Source organism: Chiloscyllium punctatum, chromosome 37 (genome assembly GCF_047496795.1).
Source record: "Chiloscyllium punctatum isolate Juve2018m chromosome 37, sChiPun1.3, whole genome shotgun sequence".
Lineage (NCBI taxonomy): Eukaryota > Metazoa > Chordata > Chondrichthyes > Orectolobiformes > Hemiscylliidae > Chiloscyllium > Chiloscyllium punctatum.
Window position 1 is genome coordinate 37,096,886 of NC_092775.1, and position 21,982 is coordinate 37,118,867.

Consider the following 21,982-nt stretch of genomic DNA (forward strand, 5'->3'; position numbering starts at 1 on the left):
GTATGCAGTATTCCAAAAGTGGTCGAATCAATGTTCTATACAGCTGCAAGATGACCTCCCAACTCCTATACTCCATGCACTGACCAATAAAGGAAAGCATACCAAGCACCTCTTTATGATCCTATCTGCAATTGCACTTTGGAGGAACTCTGAACCTGCACTCCAAGGTCTCTTTATTTGGCACCACTCCCCAAAACATTACCATTAAGTAGGTAAGCCCTGCCCTGATTTGCCCTACCAAAATGTAATACCTCACAGTTAGCTAAATTAAACTTCATCTGCCACTCCTCACCCCATCAGTCCCTCTGATCGAGGTCCTATTGTATTCTGAAGTAACCTTCCTCGCTGTCCACTACACCACCAATTTTGGTGTCAAATGCAGATTTACAAACCAAACCTCCTGTATTCCCATCCAAATCATCTATATAAATGATAAAAAGCATTGGAGCCTGCACCGATCCCTGCAGAACGCCACTGGTCGGGCAACAGTTTGTGTGGAGTTTGCACATTCTCCCCTTGTCTGCGTGGGTTTCCTTCATGTGCTGTGGTTTCTTTTCACAATCCAAAGATGTGTGGGTTCGGTGAATTGGCCATGCTAAATTGCCTATAGTGTTTAGGTGCATTAGTCAGGGGTAAATGTAGGGGAATGGTCTGGGTGTGTTGCTCTTCAGAGGGTCGGTGTGGAGTTATTGGGCCAAAGGGCCTGATTCCACACTGTAGGGAATCTAATCTAATAATTTTGGAATTTGTTTCGGTAAATGTAGACTGAAAATTACCCGGAGAAAGCTCGCAAGGTTGACTACCAGGTTTTAAATCAGACAAAATCTTATTCACAGAATTACCAGTGAAGTACAGAGAACAGAATAAAGAACCCCTACAGAACTCAGTCTATCCAAAACTAGACTTAATTGCGCTGTTCCAATAAGCAAACCACCTTAAAAAAACAGTAAAAATGGAACAAATGCTTACAGTTTGAAGTTAGAAGAGCAGGAGAGAGAGTTTACCAGCCTGTTTCCACACAGCTGAACTCCCAACTAGTTATGGACTAAACTACTCAGCTAGAGAGCTGACCACTCCCATTTCATTATACAGGTCACTTCTAAAACATGACCACTTTGGCCTGAAGTCTCATCTGTTTACATATAAACAAAATGACTCTCAGTCCTTTTTCATCTCTGTACCAAACTGGCCACCCCAGAGCTGGGAGGGTTTTATGACCTCTCTGAAAAAAACCAAGGACACAGTATTCTTGAGAAAAAGAACAGCTTTTAGAAAAATGGACCATTTTTGTGACACGTCCCCCCACCTTCCCACCCTTTTTAAAAAAAAGAACCATCAATATCAAATGATAGTTTCATTTTTAAAACCCTTCAAAAACCCAGTTAGTAGTCAAAGCACACATACACTATAGTCGCTATAAACATGGAAACATGCATAACCCCATACAAATTTAGGTCGTGGCACTTGTGCCACCGAGCACCTCTGTATCTCATTCAAGCCAATGGGCTGAGAAGTGGCAGATGGAGTTTAATTTAGATAAATGTGAGGTGCTGCATTTTGGGAAAGCAAATCTTAGCAGGACTTATACACTTACTGGTAAGGTCCTAGGGAGTGTTGCTGAACAAAGAGACATTGGAGTGCAGATTCATAGCTTCTTGAAAGTGGAGTCGCAGGTCGGTAGGATAGTGAAGAAAGCATTTGGTATGCTTTCCTTTATTGGTCAGTGTATTGAGTACAGGTGTTGTGAGATCATGTTGCGGCTGTACAGGACATTGGTTAGGCCACTGTTGGAATATTGTATGCAGTTCTGGTCTCCTTCCTATTGGAAAGATGTTGTGAAATTTGAAAGGGTTCAGAAAAGATTTACAAAGATGTTGCCAGGGTTGGAGGATTTGAGCTATAGGGAGAGGCTGAACAGGCTGGGGCTGTTTTCCCTGGAGCGTTGGAGGCTGAGGAGTGACCTTATAGAGGTTTACAAAATTATGAGGAGCATGGATAAGATAAATAGACAAGGTCTTTTCCCTGATGTGGGGGAGTCCAGACTAGAGGGCATAGGTTTAGGGTGAGAGGGGAAAGATATAAAAGTAACCTAAGGGGCAATGTTTTCACGCAGAGGGTGGTACGTATATGGAATGAGCTGCCAGAGGAAGTGGTGGAGGCTGGTACAATTGCAACATTTAAAAAGGCATCTGGATGGGTATATGAATAGGAGGGGTATGGAGGTATATGGGCCAGGTGCTGGCAGGTGGGACTAGATTAGGTTGTGATGTCTGGTCGACATGGACAAGTTGGATCGAAGAGTCTGTTTCCATGCTCTACATCTCTATGACTCAATGTCTCGATAATGCATTGGCAGTCACGTTTTCGCGACCTGCCACATGCACAATTGTCAAATTGAACGGCTGCAACAACAAGCTCCATGTAAGCAGCCTGGTATTTTTATCCTTAAATTTTTCCGCAGATGTCAATGGGTTATGATGGCGTATATGATTCTCTCCGATAAATTGCTGGTAATGTAAATGTGGCTGGAGCATTCTTCATGCCAAATGGCATGACTTCGAACTGATATACTCCATTTGGCATTACGAAAGCCAAAATTGCCTTTGCTGCCTGACAGAGGTACTTGCCAAAAGCCTCTGAGCAAGTCCAACTTAGAAATGTCAGTTGCTTGTCCCACCTTTTGAACACAGTCCTCCAACTGTGGGATTGGATATGCATCTGTCTTTATAACGGTGTTGACTTTGCGATAGTCCACACATAACCGTTGGGTGCCATCTGCCTTTGGCACCAAGACTATGGGTGCGCTCCAGTCACTGTAACTCACTTTGATTACGCCATCCTGGAGCATGCGCTGTATCTCTGACTGAACTTGTGCCAACTTTCGAGTGCTATGATTGATTTAGATTACTTAGTGTGGAAACAGGCCCTTCAACCCAACAAGTCCACACCGACCCTCTGAAGAGCAACCCACCCAGACCCATTCCCCTACATTTACCCCTTCACCTAACACTACGGGCAATTTAGCATGGCCAATTCACCTAACCTGCACATTTTTGGACTGTGGGAGGAAACCGGAACACCCAGAGGAAACCCACGCAGACACTGGGAGATTGTCCAACCTCCACACAGACAGTTGCCTGAGGTGGGAATTGAACCCGTGTCTCTGGCACTGTGAGGCAGCAGTGCTAGCCACTGTGTCACCATGCCTCCCTATGCCTGTAAGGATGTTGCTTAATCAGAACAGTATCACCTATCTTTACATCACGCACAATAGGTTAGTACTTCCCAGTTTATTTCCGCCTATCTACCCATGTGATAGTAATAACTCTTTCAGGTCATTTCGATTTTCTTGTGGAAGGTAATTCAATAGTTTATCCCAATGTTTGACAACATCCTCATTGTCCAATTTGATTTGAAGAATGTCCAGTTCAGAATCCTCTGAACTTTGGTTCTTCCTTCTGTGCTGTAATCATTAACACCTTCTCCTCTTGCTTTCCTTCCCTATCAAAATAGCATTTGAGCATGTTCACATGACACACTCTGTGAGATTTCTTCCTGTTTGGATTCCTTTTCCAGTAGTTCACCTTACTCGATTTTCTCTCGATTTGATTGGTCCATTAAACCTTGCTTTTAAATGTCCACCTGTTACTGGAAGTAACACCAATCAGCTTATCCCCAATTGCAAAATTGCAAGTTTGTGATTTATTATCTGCTTTCTGTTTTATTATATGCTGTGATACTTGTAAATGCTGTCAAAGCCAACTTTCCAGCTCGATTTAATCGTTCCCTAAAATTTGACACACAGCCCAAATGTGTGGTCTCTGAATTCTGAAGTTTTAATTTCTCCTTCATCAATTTTAACGGTCCTCTTACTTCATGCCCAAAAATTAATTCAAATGGACTGAATTTGGTCGATTCATTCAGTGCATCTCTCATCACAAAAAGTACAAATGGAACTCCCTTATCCAAATCATCTGGATAATCCTGACTTTTAAGCCCTCAACACATGGTCTTTCGTGTTTGATGCCATCTCTCTCGTGCTGCCTGTGATTCTGGTTGGTACGCAGTACATTTGAATTGCTTTATTCCCAAGTTATCCATAACATCCTTGAATAGTTTGGATATGAAGTTTGATCCTTGATCTGACTAGATCTCTGTTGGTAGTCCATAAGTAATTTAAATAATTCATCTACAACCCTTTTAGCTGTGATGTTGTGAATTGGATTGCCTCTGGAAGTCTAGTCAACACATCCATTACTGTTAATAAAAACTTATTCCCATTTTTTGTTTGTGGTAGGGGACTTATGCAATCAGTCAAGACTCTTGTGAAAAGTTTCTCAAATGCTGGAATATGTTTTAAAGATGCAGGTTTTGTTATTGCCTGTGGTTTTCTGATTAGCTGACACATGTGACACATCTGGCAAAATTCAACTACATCCTTGTGTAGTCCAGACCAGTAAAATATCTTTGTATTTTAGCCTTTGTTTTCCTCACCCCTAGATGACCTCCAAGTGGTAGTTCATGTGCCACTCACAGCACTTCCTTTCTTTACCCTACTAGCAAAACAATTTGATGAATCTCTGCCCATTTCTCATCTGCTTCAATGTGTGATGGTCTCCATTTCCTCATTAAAACATTACTTGTGAAGTAATAACACACAGGGATGCATTCACTCTCCTCTGTATTTGCTTTTTGATAGAATCGTTTTAAATTCTCCTCTTTCTGCTGTAAATCAATCAGCTTAACAGAGCTAAAGACGTTTACATGTTTGCCTGTTTCCTCCTGTTCTGTCCCACTTATCAGATCAAAGAAGTCATAGATAAAGCTATGTCAGCTTACTTATCTGTGCCTTTTGATCTCTTCTGCTTCAACTTGTGCCTATGTAATCTTGTGATCACGCAATCTGGGAAAATTCCTGCATAAACATCCTTCATTTCTTCAATTGCCTGTGTTCCCACTAGCCTTTCAACTAGAGTAGACAGCACACCTCCCGGTGAATCAGCTATATCATTTGCATGTACAAACTGTATTCCTGGGGCTGAGATTTTATCCAGTACTCCTATCACAAATTCTTCACTCTTCACTAGACTTCTCGCCTCACTTTACATAATTGGGCACTTTTTGTCTCACCATGAGTTCCTGTTACCAGTACCTTTTCTGGCAATAGTCCCTCAGGAGTACATCTCTCCTCATCCTTCACCATTACAGACTGAGAGGATCCTGTGTCCTTTAATATTGTAACCTCCTTACATGCTACTCCTGGCCTATGTGAATAAACATTACCCTTGCATGTATATTTTTAAGCAGATGTAGAACTTTCACCTTAATCAACCTGTGATCATCTCGTACACTCTGAGGCAGTTGTCTAACTTCCCTTGAGCTTTTTGTTACTGTATCCAACAAAACTCCCAGACTTGTCCGGTTTTCCTCCATCTGGCTTTCTCCTAGTCCACCATCACTGATTTCGTGTGGCCCATTTTATTACAATGAAAACCCCGAAGCTTTTTAACTTCTTTGTCCCCCTCAAGGGTTTCTTTTTTTACCCTGTGGTAAGTTTATCCTGATGATCTTCACTGGGATCTACCTTTCCATTTCCACATGAGGATTTCTCTTTGCCCCAATTTCTATCCATCATGGACTGAAATTGGTTCTGGAAGCCAAACCGTATTTTATGGACCAGCTCATAATCATCAACCACTTCAACTGCTAACCTTGCCGTTTTAACTCCCTGCTCGTCCACATGAGTTTGCATTACTTCCAAGCTAAGGTTACCCCTAGCCTTTATCTCCAGACTTTTAAGATGACTTTCCTTTTTAAATGTAGGTTTCTGAAGTTCAAATGCTCTCTCTTTTTCTTTGTTTTGTTGCTGTCTCTTCTCTCTGTTCAGATTTTGATTGTAACTCAAACTGTTTCAATTCTGCTGCCCTTTCCTTATCTCTCCCCTCCAACTCAAGCTGCTTGATTTGCAATTGAATTCTTGCCATCTGTATAGATTCTGATGGTTTCTCCAGCAGGTTTAAATGCTGAGCTACTGCTGTAATTATCTCTCCTTTCCTCACAGAAGCAGAGAGCTCCACTCCCAGCTGGTCTGTTCATTCCTGCAGTTTGGTTTTATTCACCTTTCCACAAAACTTCCAAAGTCACAGCATCCACTTCGGGAAAAATTTTGGCGACTGAAAGAGCTATTGCTATCCCAAGCTTTGTCTCCCCAGCCAAACCAACACCCGAAATAAAGACACTAGCACCTACTACTCGCTGTTTAAAATCCTGCAAAGAGCTCCCATTCTGTTATGGACTAGGCCAGATCACTCAAAACATTCTTAGACAGGCAACCCAGACCATAACTTTGCAATTTGTTTCGGTAAGTAGACGTGAAAATTACCTGGAGTAAGTTAGCTTGGTTGACTACTAGGTTTTAAAACAGACAAAATTTTGTTCACAAAATTACACAATGCAACACAAGAAACAGAATAAAGGTCCCCTACCAATCTCTGTCTTTCCAAACTTGACTTAATTATGCAGTTCCAAATAACCACAACAGTCCCAATAAGCAAACCCCCTTAAAAACAGTAAGATTGGAACAAATGCTTACAGGTTGAAGTTAGAAGGACAGAAGGAGAGAGAGTTTTTGCAGTCTGTTCATACAGTCCACTGCTAACTCCTAACTAGTTCTGGACTGAACTGCTTGGCTAGAGAGCTGACTACTCCCTTTTCATTGTATTGGTCACTGCCACAACTTCACCACTTTGGCATGAAGTCTCATCTGATTACATATGAACAAAAGACCTCTCAAAATCCTTTTTCATCTCTGTTAGCCACCTTTGAGTCGGAAGGGACTTTTGACCACTGTGAAAAACAGCTTTTAGAAAAAATGGACCCGCTTTGTGACAAGACCTCCAGCCCTACCTCTTGTAATTTGGACACTTTTCAAGATATCACTATTTATTTACCCACGTTCTCTCGCTTCTCTATTCTTCTCCACAGTAAACACTGATTCAAAATATTTGTTCAGTATCTCACCCATCTGTGTGCTTCCACACATCGGCCGCATTGCAGATCTTCGAAAGCCCTGTTGTAGAGAACGAGGGTGACATATTACAGATGGTTATTACAGGAAGGGTACTCTGGTCTCTTTTCATCTCAGGTTATTTACCTTTTGCTGTTGATGTCGGGGCTTGCAGGATTGCTTTGGCCTGACTGCTTATTCAACTTGCTCCCATCTCTCTCGGCAGTATAGATACAAATATACAAATTAGGATCAAGAGTGGGCCCTCAAGCCTGTGCTACTTTTCAGTTAAGGTTATAGCTGATCTACCTACCTACCTACCCACTAATAACTGTTGATTCCCAGGCATGATGGTCAACCATGATGCGTATACTCTTGCATATGATTTTGGTGCAACTGTGGCAGGCTATGCCTTGAATATATTAATGGATTTTTCTTGGTAATGACAGCCTGTTGTCTCAGAATCACAACAATAAAATATACCCTATGAGATTTTAAAAACTGTTTCTAAACAGAATTTTATCAGTTTGTTCGGCCACATCACAAAAAGAGGTTTGATGAAGCTTGCTATAATCTGACTGGTGAGGGATGTGGATTTAAACCTGAACATGCAGTTCCAAGAGAGGAGAGGAGAAGAGCAGAGCTTGACGAAAATGCAGGTATGTGGTTTAGAAACATAAATGTCTGTTTAACTACAATAATGCATTAGTTTGTTATCATTTTTTCTTGAAGTAGTCAGTTTTAAAAATAAGTTGGTTTGTGCAACATTGTGGGTTACCTATTACAGGAAGGGTGTTATTAAATTGGTTAGTGTGCAGAAAAGAATTACAATTACTAGGACTGGAAAACTTGAGTTATAGGGAGAAGCTGGATGAGCTGGGACTTTTTTACTGAAGCACAGGAGGCTGAGGGATGACCTTATGGAGGTTTATAAAATCACGAGGTGCTTAGGTAAAGTGAATAGCAAAAGGTCTTTTCCTGAGGGTTGGGAAGTTCAGAACTAGAGGACATATTTTAAGGTGAGAAGAGAAATACTTAAGAGAACTGAGGAGCAACTTTTTCACACTAAGTGTGTTTTTTTTGTGGAATGAACTGCTGGAGCAAGTGGTAAATGCAGGCACAGTTACAACATTTAAAAAAACATTTAGGTACATAAATCCAAAAGGTTTAGACGGATATGGGCCAAACAGAGGAAAACTGAATTAGTTTAGTTTGGGAAACTTGATCAGTCTGGACTAGTTAGACTGAAGGGTGCTAAATGACTCTGTGACTCCAAAAATTAATAGCATCCTTCTTGTTTCATTTTCCAGTAAATTATATCACTGTTGGTATTAAACATTTTTCAGTGTTTGCTATTGAGAAGATTGAGGTACTTGCAGTCAACAAAAAAGGAAGTACCTGGTGGGTGTTTTCCCGATGTATATTTTGTTTCACTTTGAAGTCACTTCTTAAAATATTGTAACTGGAAATTTATCATGTCAGTTAACCTCTGATGGGAAGGAGTGTTAATTTGGAAATGCAGTAGCTTGTATTTATCTTTTCAATTAATTATTTTGTATTGCAGTTAACTGAAGTTTCAAAAGAGAGAATATTTTATTTATTAGTTTTCTTCCAGATACTTCTCCATCTCTCCTTGCTCTTCCCTAACTCCATAACATCACCATAAAATTAGGTTTGCTGAAATCTGTCACCATCTTACAGGTGAAGAATTTGAACATCTCTGTATTTCTTTTATTTTAAGGGACTATGTTTAATTGAAATCTAGTTTGTATGTTCAAGGCTTCTGTAAGGAACATGTTCAGAATCGCTGTAAAGCAGAACACATTGCTGTATTGTTGTACCTGTTGATTTTATTTTGTATTAAATAACTTGTCAAAATATTAATTTTCTTCGCTCATCAGGTAGTAGAAGTTAGAAAAGTGGGTCTAATGGACTACAGGAATCCTTCAATGTCAGTTACAAGTTGCATTGTGGGAGTTTTAAGAGCAAGTTGCCTGCCTATCATTTTGACCAGTGAATTGTGCATGGCATTGACATGCCTAAAGAGAGTCATCTAGAAGATATGACTATAGGTAGTCTATAGTTCCAATACAAAGTTGTCAGAAGCTCCAAAAATCCTTTAGTATCTTACTCTTGAATTTTTTTTAATAGATATTTAGTTGCACACTTGGTTCTTAATCAGCTGTAACTGATTTTAGACCTGTTTTTATTGACCTGTCATTTCCTATATACAGCAACAATGGGATTTTTTGTGAGAATCTTTAAGGCTTAGTTCTATGCACCAGTTTCAGTTGTACATTGTGTTAATGCCTGTTTTTTTCTTACATCAGTATACTTTAATAAATCAAAATGCCAATATAAGCCTACATTTCTTAGGAGCAATAAAATAAATGCTGGAAGAAAGAAGTCTATGCAACATTTTGACTTTTCATAGCACTGCATTTTATTGAAAAATTGCTGAACATTTTTTGATTTTTTTAAACCTCTAGTTACACACATGCAGGAAAAGGGCAGTCACTATCAATTTCCCAGGAAATGCAAATGAAGTAATTTCTTGTAATACAAAATTCTGTTTCCTAGAACAAATGAGTATTTGCTCTCACTTTAAAACTTGCTGCCTATTTCTTCCTCTGTCTTTTGAAAATTTATATTGAAATTACAGCAAATCCTATATTATTCTGTCATAAAAGTGGAAAAGGTTTGGGATTTGATACCTGATTTGTGCTTCTTCATTTCAAGCTTCATTAGGGAAGTTAAGTTAGATTAAGAGTTCCAAAACTAAGTCCTGGCAAAAGTAAGTAAAATATGAATGTCGGATGAGGACATAAATCAGAAACCACTATTATTTTTCTAGTTCCCTTGAGGAATAACTTGCCGTCTGTAAAATTCATTGTACTATACGAAGTTTGTTGGCATCGGGTTCCAGATTCAGTCCCTGGTTTTCCCCGAGTTCGTGAATTGCAACTAGATGGGGGAAGATGTATGACCTGTGGCCTCAATTCTATTGGGATAGGAAGAGGAGAGAAGAATGTCCAGGTTTCAAAATGCTGCTTCTGAGTCTTCGACTGCTTGGAAGAAGGGTATACGAATTTTGAAGGACACAATCTGGCTCTGTCATGTCTATATTTTGCTTTAGTATCTTGACAAACTGATTGAGAAACATCTGTATTTGCAAAACCTTTTTGATCAGGAGTCACTGTTGATAGATTAGATTAGATTAGATTACTTACAGTGTGGAAACAGGCCCTTCGGCCCAACAAGTCCACACTGCCCCGCCGAAGCGTACCCACCCGTACCCCTACATCTACATCGACCCCTTACCTAACACTACGGGCAATTTAGCATGGCCAATTCACCTGACCTGCACATCTTTGGACTGTGGGAGGAAACCAGAGCACCCGGAGGAAACCCACGCAGACACGGGGAGAACGTGCAAACTCCACACAGTCAGTTGCCTGAGGCGGGAATTGAACCCGGGTCTCCGGCGCTGTGAGGCAGCAATGCTAACCACCGTGCCACCCACAAAGGATAGGAGTGGAGGAGCAAATATTTTGGGATCACAAAGCTTTGGAATCCACTTCAATAACTTGAACATTTTTAATGTTAGTTATTTTTAAATCATCGGTCAAATTCAATGTGCTTAATGTGAATATATATGAAATGTACAAGTAAAAATTTAAGTCTTTCTAATCTTATTGTAAAGCTGCAGAGAACTGCTCCTCTGCTTAAAGTAGGATAATTACTTAACATTTTATGGAAAATCTAGGTAATGAGAATAAATGGACGTTTGAGCGAGCAGTCGCTGCAGAGAGCAAATTTACATCTTCAAGTTCATCTCAACAGTTAAATGCTTGTACACATCTCAACAAAGGAGGACAGCACCTAAACAGTGGCATGGTTATCAAAGGTATACAGCTTCCTTTGTTGATATATAGACTATTATTTAGGTTATTTTTGTTTGGTACAGACCCTGATTTTGAGACATGGTTTCCTTTTTGGGAAGTCTCCAAATATGTTCCTGTAGAGGAAGACATTGTTTTCCTATTTCTTTCCCAGTGGTCTTAGTTCAAAATCCCTAGAGCATACAACATTTCTAACATTTAACTGAAGTTAATTGCATGTAGATCAGTAAGATACTTGTTACCTAATATCATTGTAAACTTCATATGCAACATCACAGCACTTAAAGTAATCAACAGTGATTGACATAAGGATAAATCCCCTGAAGAAAACCAAGGGCTGAGAGATGGGAATTATAAAATTGCGTCAAGTGACGACACTTAATTGTAGGCAGCAGGTAATTAAGGCGGCAATGGACTATTGTCCTTCATTGCTAGAAGGATGGAATTTAAAAATAGGAGGGTATGCTACAGCTGTGTAGGGTGTTGGTGAGGCCACACCTAGAGTACTGTGTACCGTTTTGGTCTCCTTACTTGAGAAAGGATATACTGGCACTGGAAGAGGTGTAGAGGAGATTCACTAGGTTGTTTCTGGAGTTGAGAGGGTTGGCTTATGAAGAGAGACTGAGTAGACTGGGATTATACTCATTGGAATTTAGAAGAGTGAGGGGGATCTTGTGGAAACATAGAATTATGAAGGGAATGGATAAGATAAATGCAGCAAGGTTGTTTAGAACTAGGGGACATGGCCTCAAAATAAGGGGAGCAGATTTAGGACTGAGTTAAGGTGGAACTTCTTCACCCAAAGAGTTGTGAATCTGTGGAATTCCCTGCCCAGTGAAGCAGTTGAGGTGACCTCATTGAATGTTTTTAAGGCAAAGATAGTTTTTTGAACAGTAAAGGAATTAAGGGTTATGATGAGAGGGGGGTTAGTGGAGCTGAGGCCACAAAAAGATCAGCCATATTGAATGGTGGAGATGGCCAACTCCTCCTATTTTTAATGTTAAAAAATGAGATTTTCAGAAAACTATTTTGTCTAAGGTGACTGATTTATAAATTCGATTGTATTAATATAGGTTTTTGTCTCCCTTTAAATATAGGTGAAACCTGTAACTCTGAACCATCTGTTTTGACAACTGCACCTCCAAAAACATCAAATTCTACAGCAGATGAAAAAAAACAGCATGTACTTGCTGCCTATATTAGTGATGCTAAGAAAGCTTTAGGACCCAGTAAATACAACAGATTCTCAACAGTACTTCAGACATATAAAAAGACTGATAACTATGATGACATGGTATCTGAAATAGGTGCCCTGTTTACCGAAAAGTCTGAGGATTTTCATTTATTAAGAAGTAAGTCCTGGAATTTTGATGATACTAAGTTTACGGTTAGGCTTTATCTGTTGGTAATGATTCATTCCTCAAAACCACTAATCCTCCAGCAAATGTACAGAACATCATTAGCTCATCCAGTTATGAGATGTTCAGTAAAAACTTAAATATTTAATAAAAACAAGCTGATAACATCACATTATGGCCATATACTGCCTCCATGCAAATATCTTCTTCCTTAAATAGAGAGGCCAAAATTCCAGATTTGGTCTCAACAATGCACTGTCAAGTTATAGCAACATTTCCTTTTTTTTTAAGACTCCATGCCCCTTGCAATAAAGGCCAATGTTCCACTTACCTTCCTAATCACTTTCTGTACCTGAAGGCTCAGTTTTGTGATTTGCATATGAGAACACCCAGAATCCAAGGTCCCACAATAATTCTGCAGTCTCACTTTATCTAAATATTCTGCTTTTCTGTTTATCCTACTGAAGTAGACTATCTCACTTCCCCACGTTACCCTCCAATCTTTTAAAGTAAGATATTTGTTTTTACAAAGCCCCATTAGCAGGGTCTGAGAACTGCTTGAAACTCTTCAGAAAGCTTTAGTGTGTGAAAGCTCTGAAGGAAGCATATGGACCGACTACTTTCCAGTTTTAATAAAAGCTAATAATGCCAACTTGTATTTTTATACAGTAGTATCTCAAACATAGCTTTTCAAGTATCATCACTGTGGAAACTTTGAAGTTTGCTTTTTGATCTTGGCTATCTTCTTCAATTAATGTAATTGCGCCTGAATATGCAAAGAGTTGGTCCAAACATAAAAGCTTTGGAGATATGCTTGCTTTAATCTGATGGTTATTTGTACTGCAGAGTTCAGTAAATTGGTAGAAGCAATTACAGGCCAGAGTTTAGACAGTGTTGAATCCATTGTGATGTTTGAGCATTTGTATAGTGCAGTGAAGTGTTCCCATTCACAGCTTTGATCACTTTTCTGAGATTTTTGTTACACTGGGAAATCAATCAATTCGAAGCAGCGGAAGGGTTGAGGATGGAGGGTACAAAGCACAGCGGTTATGTTGTGCAACTGGCATGCAATGGTCATGACAAATAATCTGGATTTGAGTTCAAATCCCTATAAAGCCACTGAGAACTCTTTTAACAAAAAAAGTAAATCAATCAGGAATTTTAAAAAAGCTGTTGTCAGTAATGGTGATCGTGAAATTGTCTTTTTTTTTATTTCAAAAATATACTTTATTCATAAAATGATTTGATGGTCTGTACATTTGGTCATGCCATACATATGCCCACATTTACAAACACAGATTCGAATTTATCCTTGTCATATACAGGTCTGTGCATTTTTCAATCTTATACATATATTTGGCTGAGGCATCAGCAGAGCCCAAAAAACGTCCGCATGGGCCCCCTGTTCTTCTTTAGGCAGGCTGATCTTACACGGTGGTCTTTCCCCACCGCGCCTTGGCGGCAGCTGCCCCAAGCTTCAACGCGTCCCTCAACACGTAGTCTTGGACCTTGGAATGTGCCAGTCTGCAACACTCGGTCGGGGTCAACTCCTTCAGCTGGAAGATCAACAGGTTTTGGACCGCCCAGAGAGCGTCCTTCACCGAGTTGATGATCCTCCAGGCGCAGTTAATGTTCGTCTCGGTGTGAGTCCCGGGGAACAGGCCGTAGAGCACGGAGTCCCGCGTCACGGCGCTGCTCGGGACGAACCTCGACAAACACCACTGCATTCCTCTCCAGACTTCCTCTGCATAGGCACATTCCAGAAGGAGGTGTGTGACAGTCTCGTCCCCCCCGCAGCCACTTCGAGGGCAGTGTGCGGTGCGGCAGAGAGTCCGGGCGTGCATGAAGGATCTCACAGGCAGAGCCCTTCTCACCACCAGCCAAGCCACATCTTGGTGCTTGTTGGAAAGTTCTGGCGATGAGGCATTCTGCCAAATGACTTTGACAGTCTGCTCAGGGAACCGCTCGACAGGATCCGCCCTCTCCTTTTCCCGAAGGGTCTCAAGGACGCTACGTGCTGACCACTTCCTGATGGACTTGTGGTCAAAGGTGTTTTTCCTCATAAATTTCTCCACGAAGGACAGGTGATACGGAACGGTCCAATTACTCGGAGCGTTCCGCGGCAGCGAGGCCAGGCCCATCCTTCGCAACACCGGGGACAGGTAGAACCTCAGTACGTAGTGACACTTGGTGTTTGCGTACCGGGGATCCACGCACAGCTTGATGCAGCCACACACAAAGGTGGCCATCAGGGTGAGGGTGGCATTGGGCGTGTTTTTTCCCCCATTGCACCGGTCTTTGTACATTGAGTCTCTTCGGACCCGGTCCATCTTTGATCTCCAAATGAATTGGAAAATGGCCCGGGTGACTGCGGCGGCACAGATCTTGGGGATAGGCCAGACCTGTGCCACATATAGCAATACTGAGAGTACCTCACACCTGATGACCAGGTTTTTTCTCGCGATGGAGAGCGACCGTTGGCCCCATCTGCCTAGTTTCTGTCTCATCTTCCTGATCCGCTCCTCCCAGGTCTTGGCGCACGCCCCAGCCCCCCCGAACCAAATACCCAGCACCTTCAGGTGGTCAGTCCTGACGGTGAAGGGGATGGAGGGTGATCGTGAAATTGTCGTTAAGAACATAATGGACTTGCTAACTTCCTCTTATAATTTTGCCATCCTTAATCAGTTTTCCAGTATCTGTTGCCAAACCCTTTGCAATGTGGTTGTCTTGAAACTACTCTCAAGAAAGACGAAAACAATCCATTCCTTATTATTCAAGACACCACTCCGAGGGCAAGTAGAGATTGATGAAATAAGCGAGGGTCACATTCAGTTAATGAGCTAAAATAAAAAATTCATGTGCAAGATGAACTGGGTATGATTGGATTAGATGTGCAAGTGTCCAGAATGTGCTGATCATTTCCCCATGAGGCAGTCTTTAAATGAGGAAGGGGTTTGTTCCCAGAATAGATTCTTCAGAGATTCGTCAGTGGTAAATAAATGTACTCATACTTGAACTTTGGCAGTTCAGATGAAATTATATTCTGGCTTTCTATTCAGTGTTTATTGGTTCCAATATTTTCTCAATTGAGAAAACAGTCTTTGTGCTATAGAAAACAATTTGGTCTTTTCAATGTATTGTAGCATAGTTAACCTATCTAAACATAAATAAATTCAGGCCTGCAAGATCCGTGATAATGTTTGCTGATTATTCTTTCGCAGGATTTTATATATTTGTTAGAACACACCATAAACAACAGTTTAACCAGATGTGTAAAGAGCTGACTGGAGCAGACTGTAAACACTTCATTGAGAGTGAGTACCAACCTGAGACACAAAGGGGAATTCTGAGCAAAACTGAGGAGAAATTCCCTAAACATACAGTTCTGACTGGAAACGCGAGTGCCAGCAATAATGAGAATGGTAAGGACATCCTGGCATTTATGATATTCGTTTATTGTCTTTCACAAGATAATCTTTGGGTTGTAAATGAACGTGGTTGCTTGGAAACAGAAGTAACTATTTCCGTGGAATAGCTGGAAACCAGTTCCCAGATTGTAATATGCTGGGCAGATCTATTGATATTCCAGTAATATCACTTATTACAGTGGAGATTTTTGTAATATTCAGCAAGTTCTAAAATATTGTGTTTTAATTACTGCTTACCCTGACCATTTTACTTTCAATGGCATTAGCCTTCTTTTAAATCTAGCCGAATGATTTTTAATTATCACAGCCCTTTTATATCTGTAAAAGCTTATACTTTCAGGTTATCCATTTGGTTTTGGACAAGAGCAGCTTCCAAACTAAAGAGTTACTATGACACTAATTGGGCTATTCTGTGCTCCTATGCCATTCACTTGTAAGTTCTGTGAGCTGGTCATGCTTTTTTCCTGATATAGCATGAAATTTTGTTTCATTGCATTATTGTCAGAATGAAGCCATCAAAGCCAATTATTTCTTTTTTTTTAGGAAATGTTGGAATTTATTAACATGAATATAGGTCAAGTCACCGTAGGCCTAGCAGTCCGTAGGACTGCTCTCTCTTTGGAGAGAGCCCATTGGTGGTGCTTTAACCCGATGGTTACCATGCCTCAGGTGAAGGGAGAGGTTGAGAAAGAGAGTCCTTCGTGGGAACCTCAACTTGTGTGGGAATTGAACCCAGACTGTTGCCATCACTCTGTATTGCAAACCAGCTGTCCAGACAACTGAGCTCACTAATCCCTATGAATTTTACCTTTAACATGAAGGGTACTTCGAGAATTGCATTCCTTTCCTGTTTCAGAATGCCTTTTCCTGTTCTCCTGCCACTCTCTTTCCCTCCCCTCAGTTGTCTGATTGTCTCCTCGTAATTATGTTAAGACTGTGTTTAAAAAAGTGAGGAAATCAGCAGAACGAAAGAGTATGTGGTGGTTTAAATACCAGTAGCGGAAAAACTAACTGGGAATACTTGGAACAGAATGACTTTTAAATTTGATATGAATGAGGAAAATGCATTCAGAAGAATACCAGAAAATGAAAGCTTTCAGTGAGGCTTTAAACTGTAGTGAGCTGTCTAATTGTGCTGTTACATTATACAATAGTGCTCTTGTCTTCTTCAAAATTTAATCAGCAATACTATTTCTATAATAAGCTGGAGAGCTGTAATTGGAGCTTCCATTAGATGGATACACACAATGGAGCAGGCACTTTCAAAATTTGATGTCAGGCATTTGTTGTCATTTAAATACAAGTTGGCCGTGTATGAATAATGACTTTTGTTTTGCCTGTTAATTTCAATAGCTGAAGGGTCGAGAACTACACAAAGCAAGATTTCGGCATTATTTCCAAATGGTGGAAAATCAAAGCTTTTAAATGTCTTGGAGAAAGCAAGCACTTTACATTGCATTGATGATGACAATATGGTAAAAAGCTGTCCCTCTGAAGTTCAGGACAAGGAAACAAAAAGCATACGACCCCCGTCTACAAATGCTCCGTTACTGCCCTTCTCCTCTGATACGAATTTGAAATTAGGTAAGTTACATAAATTAACATATTTTAAGGTTAAGATTTAGCTGGATAAATTGTTTCAGAATTAGACTGTACATCAACCTGAAATTCACTAGAAATGTGTTCCCACTCTTGCCAGAAAAACTTCTGAATTTTAGAGTTCTTTGGAATGTTCAGAGATTGTGCAAAGTACTGTCTGGATAATTTATTTGAGACAAACCAACTCGCTTCCAAATTATTCATTCACCTCAATGAAAGCCAAACACAGGGTGTGCATTAAGAAAAATAAGTTCAACTCTGATAATGCTTGTTTCTTTTGTAAGTTCCATTGTGCATTTTTAATTATGTATTCTGACCTTGATAAGTTCAAGAAATATTCTAATTAGTCTGTGATAATACAATGGCTTTTATTTATGGTGATTTGCCATTATGAGATGTTCTTGCATGCTTCTAAATAAAGTAGTAATTGTATGTGGTGAAGTTAATGATTAGTGGATGCATAACTACAAACCATGAATCTTTCAGTGTTCCTAGCTTGCTTTTTCCAGAAACTCCTAATAGTTTCCCAGTTGTGCTGTTTAAATTACATCATGAACTATTCCAGGTTGTTGCTTCTAATGTTGTTACGAGTTCATTGTGTAGATGTGGTTTTTGATTGAGAACTCACCTGTACTCCTATAAAGGTGTAGGCTTTACCTCTCTGAGAAGGTTCAAGTCCCATTTGCCCCAAACGTGTGTCATCACATGTACAAACAACTTGATAATTTGTAGGGGACTCTTGTGGCACAATGGTAGGTCTGTGTCACCTGAACCAACAACTAGGTTTAATCACGTTCAAAAGACAGCATCTTTTAACAGTGCAACAGCCCTTACAGAAGCAGCAGTCATCGACCAGAGGGTGGGGACATCTGGTTCCGGGGGAAGGAATGGGTCCATGGGGGCAGGGGCTGTGCACAGGGAGGTTGGGAATAATGATACTGGGGACCGTGGGGAATGTTGGCTGTCAGAGGGCCAGGGAGAGGGGTTAGGTCACGGTCCAGTTTGCCATGTGAATGGCAAACCAGGGGGTCAATTTTATGGTTTAGCCAGAAGTAGGACTCAGTCTTTAAATGTTGAACATTTTTTGATAACTACTTATTTATTATTAAGAGTACCCTTCGAATTCTGTGATTAAATAGAGATATTTTGTGGGCACTGGAAAATGCCGTAAAATTCATCAATTTCCTGGGCACTTCCTTTCAAGTCTGCCACATCAGATTCCACAGGATATGGAAGTGCAACTCCCTTCTGTACTGCAGATACGACTATTGTTTAAGAGTGAATGGGATATCTAGGATCTTCTGTATCCATATCTCTGCAATCACCTGACTTCGAAGTGCCAGCAACCAGCCACGCTGACTAATCATTTATTAAAAAACTTCATAGAAGGCAAAATAACTTAAGCTACTGAAATTGGATACCTGGAAATCTAGTTTTAAAAATGTAGAGTTCAATAATTCACGGTAAGGTATTAACGTGTATACAGGTAGTGGATTTAAGTGCAATAATTTGAAAAGTGTAATTATATACGAACAAACTGAAATGAGTTTTACATTGCTTTAGATCAAATTGTGATGTCATACTTTAACACAAGTAGCTCCTGAAAGAGTGTAAAGTTGATCATAAAGTTGTTGTGGTTCTGTTCGCCAAGCTGGGAATTTGTGTTGCAGACGTTTCGTCCCCTGACTAGGTGACATCCTCAGTGCTTGGGAGCCTCCTGTGAAGTGCTTCTGTGATGTTTCCTCCGGTATTTGTAGTGGTTTGAATCTGCCACTTCCAGTTGTCAGTTCCAGCTGTCCGTTGCAGTGGTCGGTATATTGGGTCCAAGTCAATGTGCTTGTTGATTGAATCTGTGGATGAGTGCCATGCCTCTAGGAATTCCCTGGCTGTTCTCTGTTTGGCTTGTCCTATAATAGTTGTCCCAGTCGAATTCATGTTGCTTGTCATCTGCGTGTGTGGCTACTAAGGATAGCTGGTCGTGTCGTTTTGTGGCTAGATGGCGTTCATGGATGCGCATCGTTAGCTGTCTTCCTGTTTGTCCTATGTAGTGTTTTGTGCAGTCCTTGCATGGGATTTTGTACATTACATTGGTTTTGCTCATGAGCTTCACAGGAGGCTCCCAAGCACTGAGGATGTCACCTAGACAGGGAACGAAACGTCTGCAACACAAATTCCCAGCTCGGCGAACAGAACCACAACAACGAGCACCCGAGCTACAAATCTTCTCACAAACTTTGATCATAAAATGACATTAGTAGCTTGTGCAATCTAATTTGATGATAATAGTGTGGTATTCTGTCTGTCCCATATAGTTTGAGATTCAACATCCTTAGCTAGTACTGAACTTTGAAGTGTCCAACACTATCACATCTGCATACAGAATCCCCTGTTTATTAAGGATGGACATTCCTCAATGTATGCTCTTCTGTTTTGTATTCTTATGCTTTCAGACCATGGGTTATGACCCTTGAAAATAGTCCATTGTGTTTCTGATGTGATTCTGTTTATTTTTAGAACCTACATTAATCAAGCACATATAGATAGAGACAATGAAGGATATATTTTGTTTTATTATCCTTCACCACTGTCCCATTGACACACAAATCTAGGGCACAAGTATCAGAATTTGAGACCAAATCTTTAATTTTCTAATGATCTACAAGCCATCGTTTCACACACAATTGTGTCACAGGCATTTTTCTTAACATAGTAAATAAGTTCCAGCTTGTTTCTGTGTGGACATCCTGGTAGCTGGTAAAGGTAAAGTTACCATTGTACCAGAGGACCAAAGACCCAGACATCTGATGGTTTAACCTGAGGTGAGGGAAGAGGTTGAGAGGGGGAGTCCTTTATGGTGACATTAGTCAGTGCAACAGTTGAACCCATGCTGTTTGTGTCCATCTGAATTGCAAACCAGCCAACCGGACAACTGACCATTATCTGGTGATTAGTATTGGAGCTGTGAAAACATTTCCTAATCCTGTAACTCGAGCAAAGTTGCTTTCTAACTGGGATTTGGTACTTGAAGTGCTTTTTATGTCCATGAGTGTACTGAAACTTGTAACACTTAGATCAAATCATTCATATCAACAAGTTTTGTTTCTCAGAAGAAATATTATAAACTTTGCAAATATTCTGCTAGGTTTCCGCTGCATAGTTTGCAGAATTGATGCTACAGTGCCATTTAATTGTCAATCCTGTGACTTCACCTGCTGCATGTCTTGCTGGAAGCAGTTGTTGAAGGTTAGCATAGCTTATTTTAAACTTTATAAGAAAAATACAGCCTGATTAGCTGTTAAGAAATTGTGGGATTTTTTCATGCATATTAACTCTACAGATACCTTTGAAAATCAGCCTAATAATTATATCTAAGAAAATTGATAGTCTGCTGAAGATGCAGTTACTTAGTACAAATATGTTCATAAGTAGATGGATGATTTATTGAGAGTTTTACTGGAGGATTTATGAACATATGAGTTACTAACGCTCATATATATTTAAGAATGCAATCTCGCATGGGAGTGTGATTTTAAAGATCAGAGAAGTAAACGTTTCCTCATATTTAGAAATATCTATTTAATGTTGTCCTACATTGTGTTCTGAATTGTGCACAAACCAATTTGTGAATGGACTAGAAATTTTACAAAAAAAAATCTGATAACTGATTATTACAAAAGTTTAATTCATGTAGATGTTTCCACTTGAGCATTTTGCTACCACAGGAAGTGCTAGATGCAGGTACAGTTACAACAGGCTGTATAGGACATTGGTTGGATCACTTTTGGAATACTGCATTCAATTCTTGTCTCCCTTCTATAAGAAAGATGTTGTTAAACTTGAAAGGGTGAAGATAAAGTTTACAAGGATATTGCTGGGGTTGGAGGATTTGAACTAATAGGGCGAAGCTGAATAGGGTGGGGCTCTTTCCCTGGAGCATTGGAGGTTGAGGGGTGACCTTATGGAGGTCTATAAAATCTTGAGGGGCACAGTTAGGTGAATTGTCAAAGTCTTTTTCCCAGGGTGAGGGAGTCCAAAAGCACATAGGTTTAAGGTGAGAGGAGAAAGATTTAAAAGGGGCTTGAGGGGGGATCTTTTCTACGCAAAGGGTGGTGCATGTGGAATGGACTGCCAAAGTGGTAAATGGACTGCCAAAGTGGTGGAGGTGGATAATATTACAATATTTAAAAGGAATCTGGTTGGGTAGGAAAAGTTTAATGGGATATTGGCCAAATGCTGGCAAATGGGACTAGGTTAATTTAGGATATCTGGCCAGCATGGATAAGTTAGACCTAAGAGTTTCCATGCTGTATATCTCTGACTATTTAAAAGATGTTTGGACAGGTATCTGATTTGGAATATTTGAGGGATATGGGCCAAACGCAGGCAAGTGGGATTAGTTTTAGTCTGGGAAACTTGTCATAGACAAGTTGGACTGAAGTTTCTGTGCTGCATGACACTGACTCTTATGCAATCTATTCTCAGAACAATACTTGTTTTCATGTATTCTAGGAATTATCAAATGTGTAAGAATAGTCTAATGCCTGATCCTGCCTGATGCTCACTCCATTTGTGAGGTTTTGCTTTCGGCGTGTTGCCTTATAGCAAAACTACAACTAACTGTAAAATAGCATAAAAGCTTAAAAGAATATGGAAAATGCCGAAGTATGTGAGTAAAAGAGATATGTAAAG

General features: G+C 40.2%; 1 protein-coding gene across 5 annotated transcripts in view; it reads left to right on the forward strand.

The window, feature by feature from the left end:
• rtel1 (regulator of telomere elongation helicase 1) overlaps positions 1-21,982 on the forward strand; it is a 149,462-nt gene that overhangs the window by 121,114 nt on the left and 6,366 nt on the right. For 2 of the 5 annotated variants that reach the window (XM_072556584.1, XM_072556583.1), the window contains exons 30-35: positions 7,522-7,665; positions 10,773-10,913; positions 12,006-12,260; positions 15,488-15,688; positions 17,048-17,278; positions 20,436-20,536. In XM_072556584.1, coding sequence (XP_072412685.1) covers positions 7,522-7,665; positions 10,773-10,913; positions 12,006-12,260; positions 15,488-15,688; positions 17,048-17,278; positions 20,436-20,536 — 1,073 coding nt within the window. The remainder of the gene's footprint in view (positions 1-7,521; positions 7,666-10,772; positions 10,914-12,005; positions 12,261-15,487; positions 15,689-17,047; positions 17,279-20,435; positions 20,537-21,982) is intronic. The other 3 variants (XM_072556585.1, XM_072556586.1, XM_072556587.1) reach the window with 3 other exon arrangements.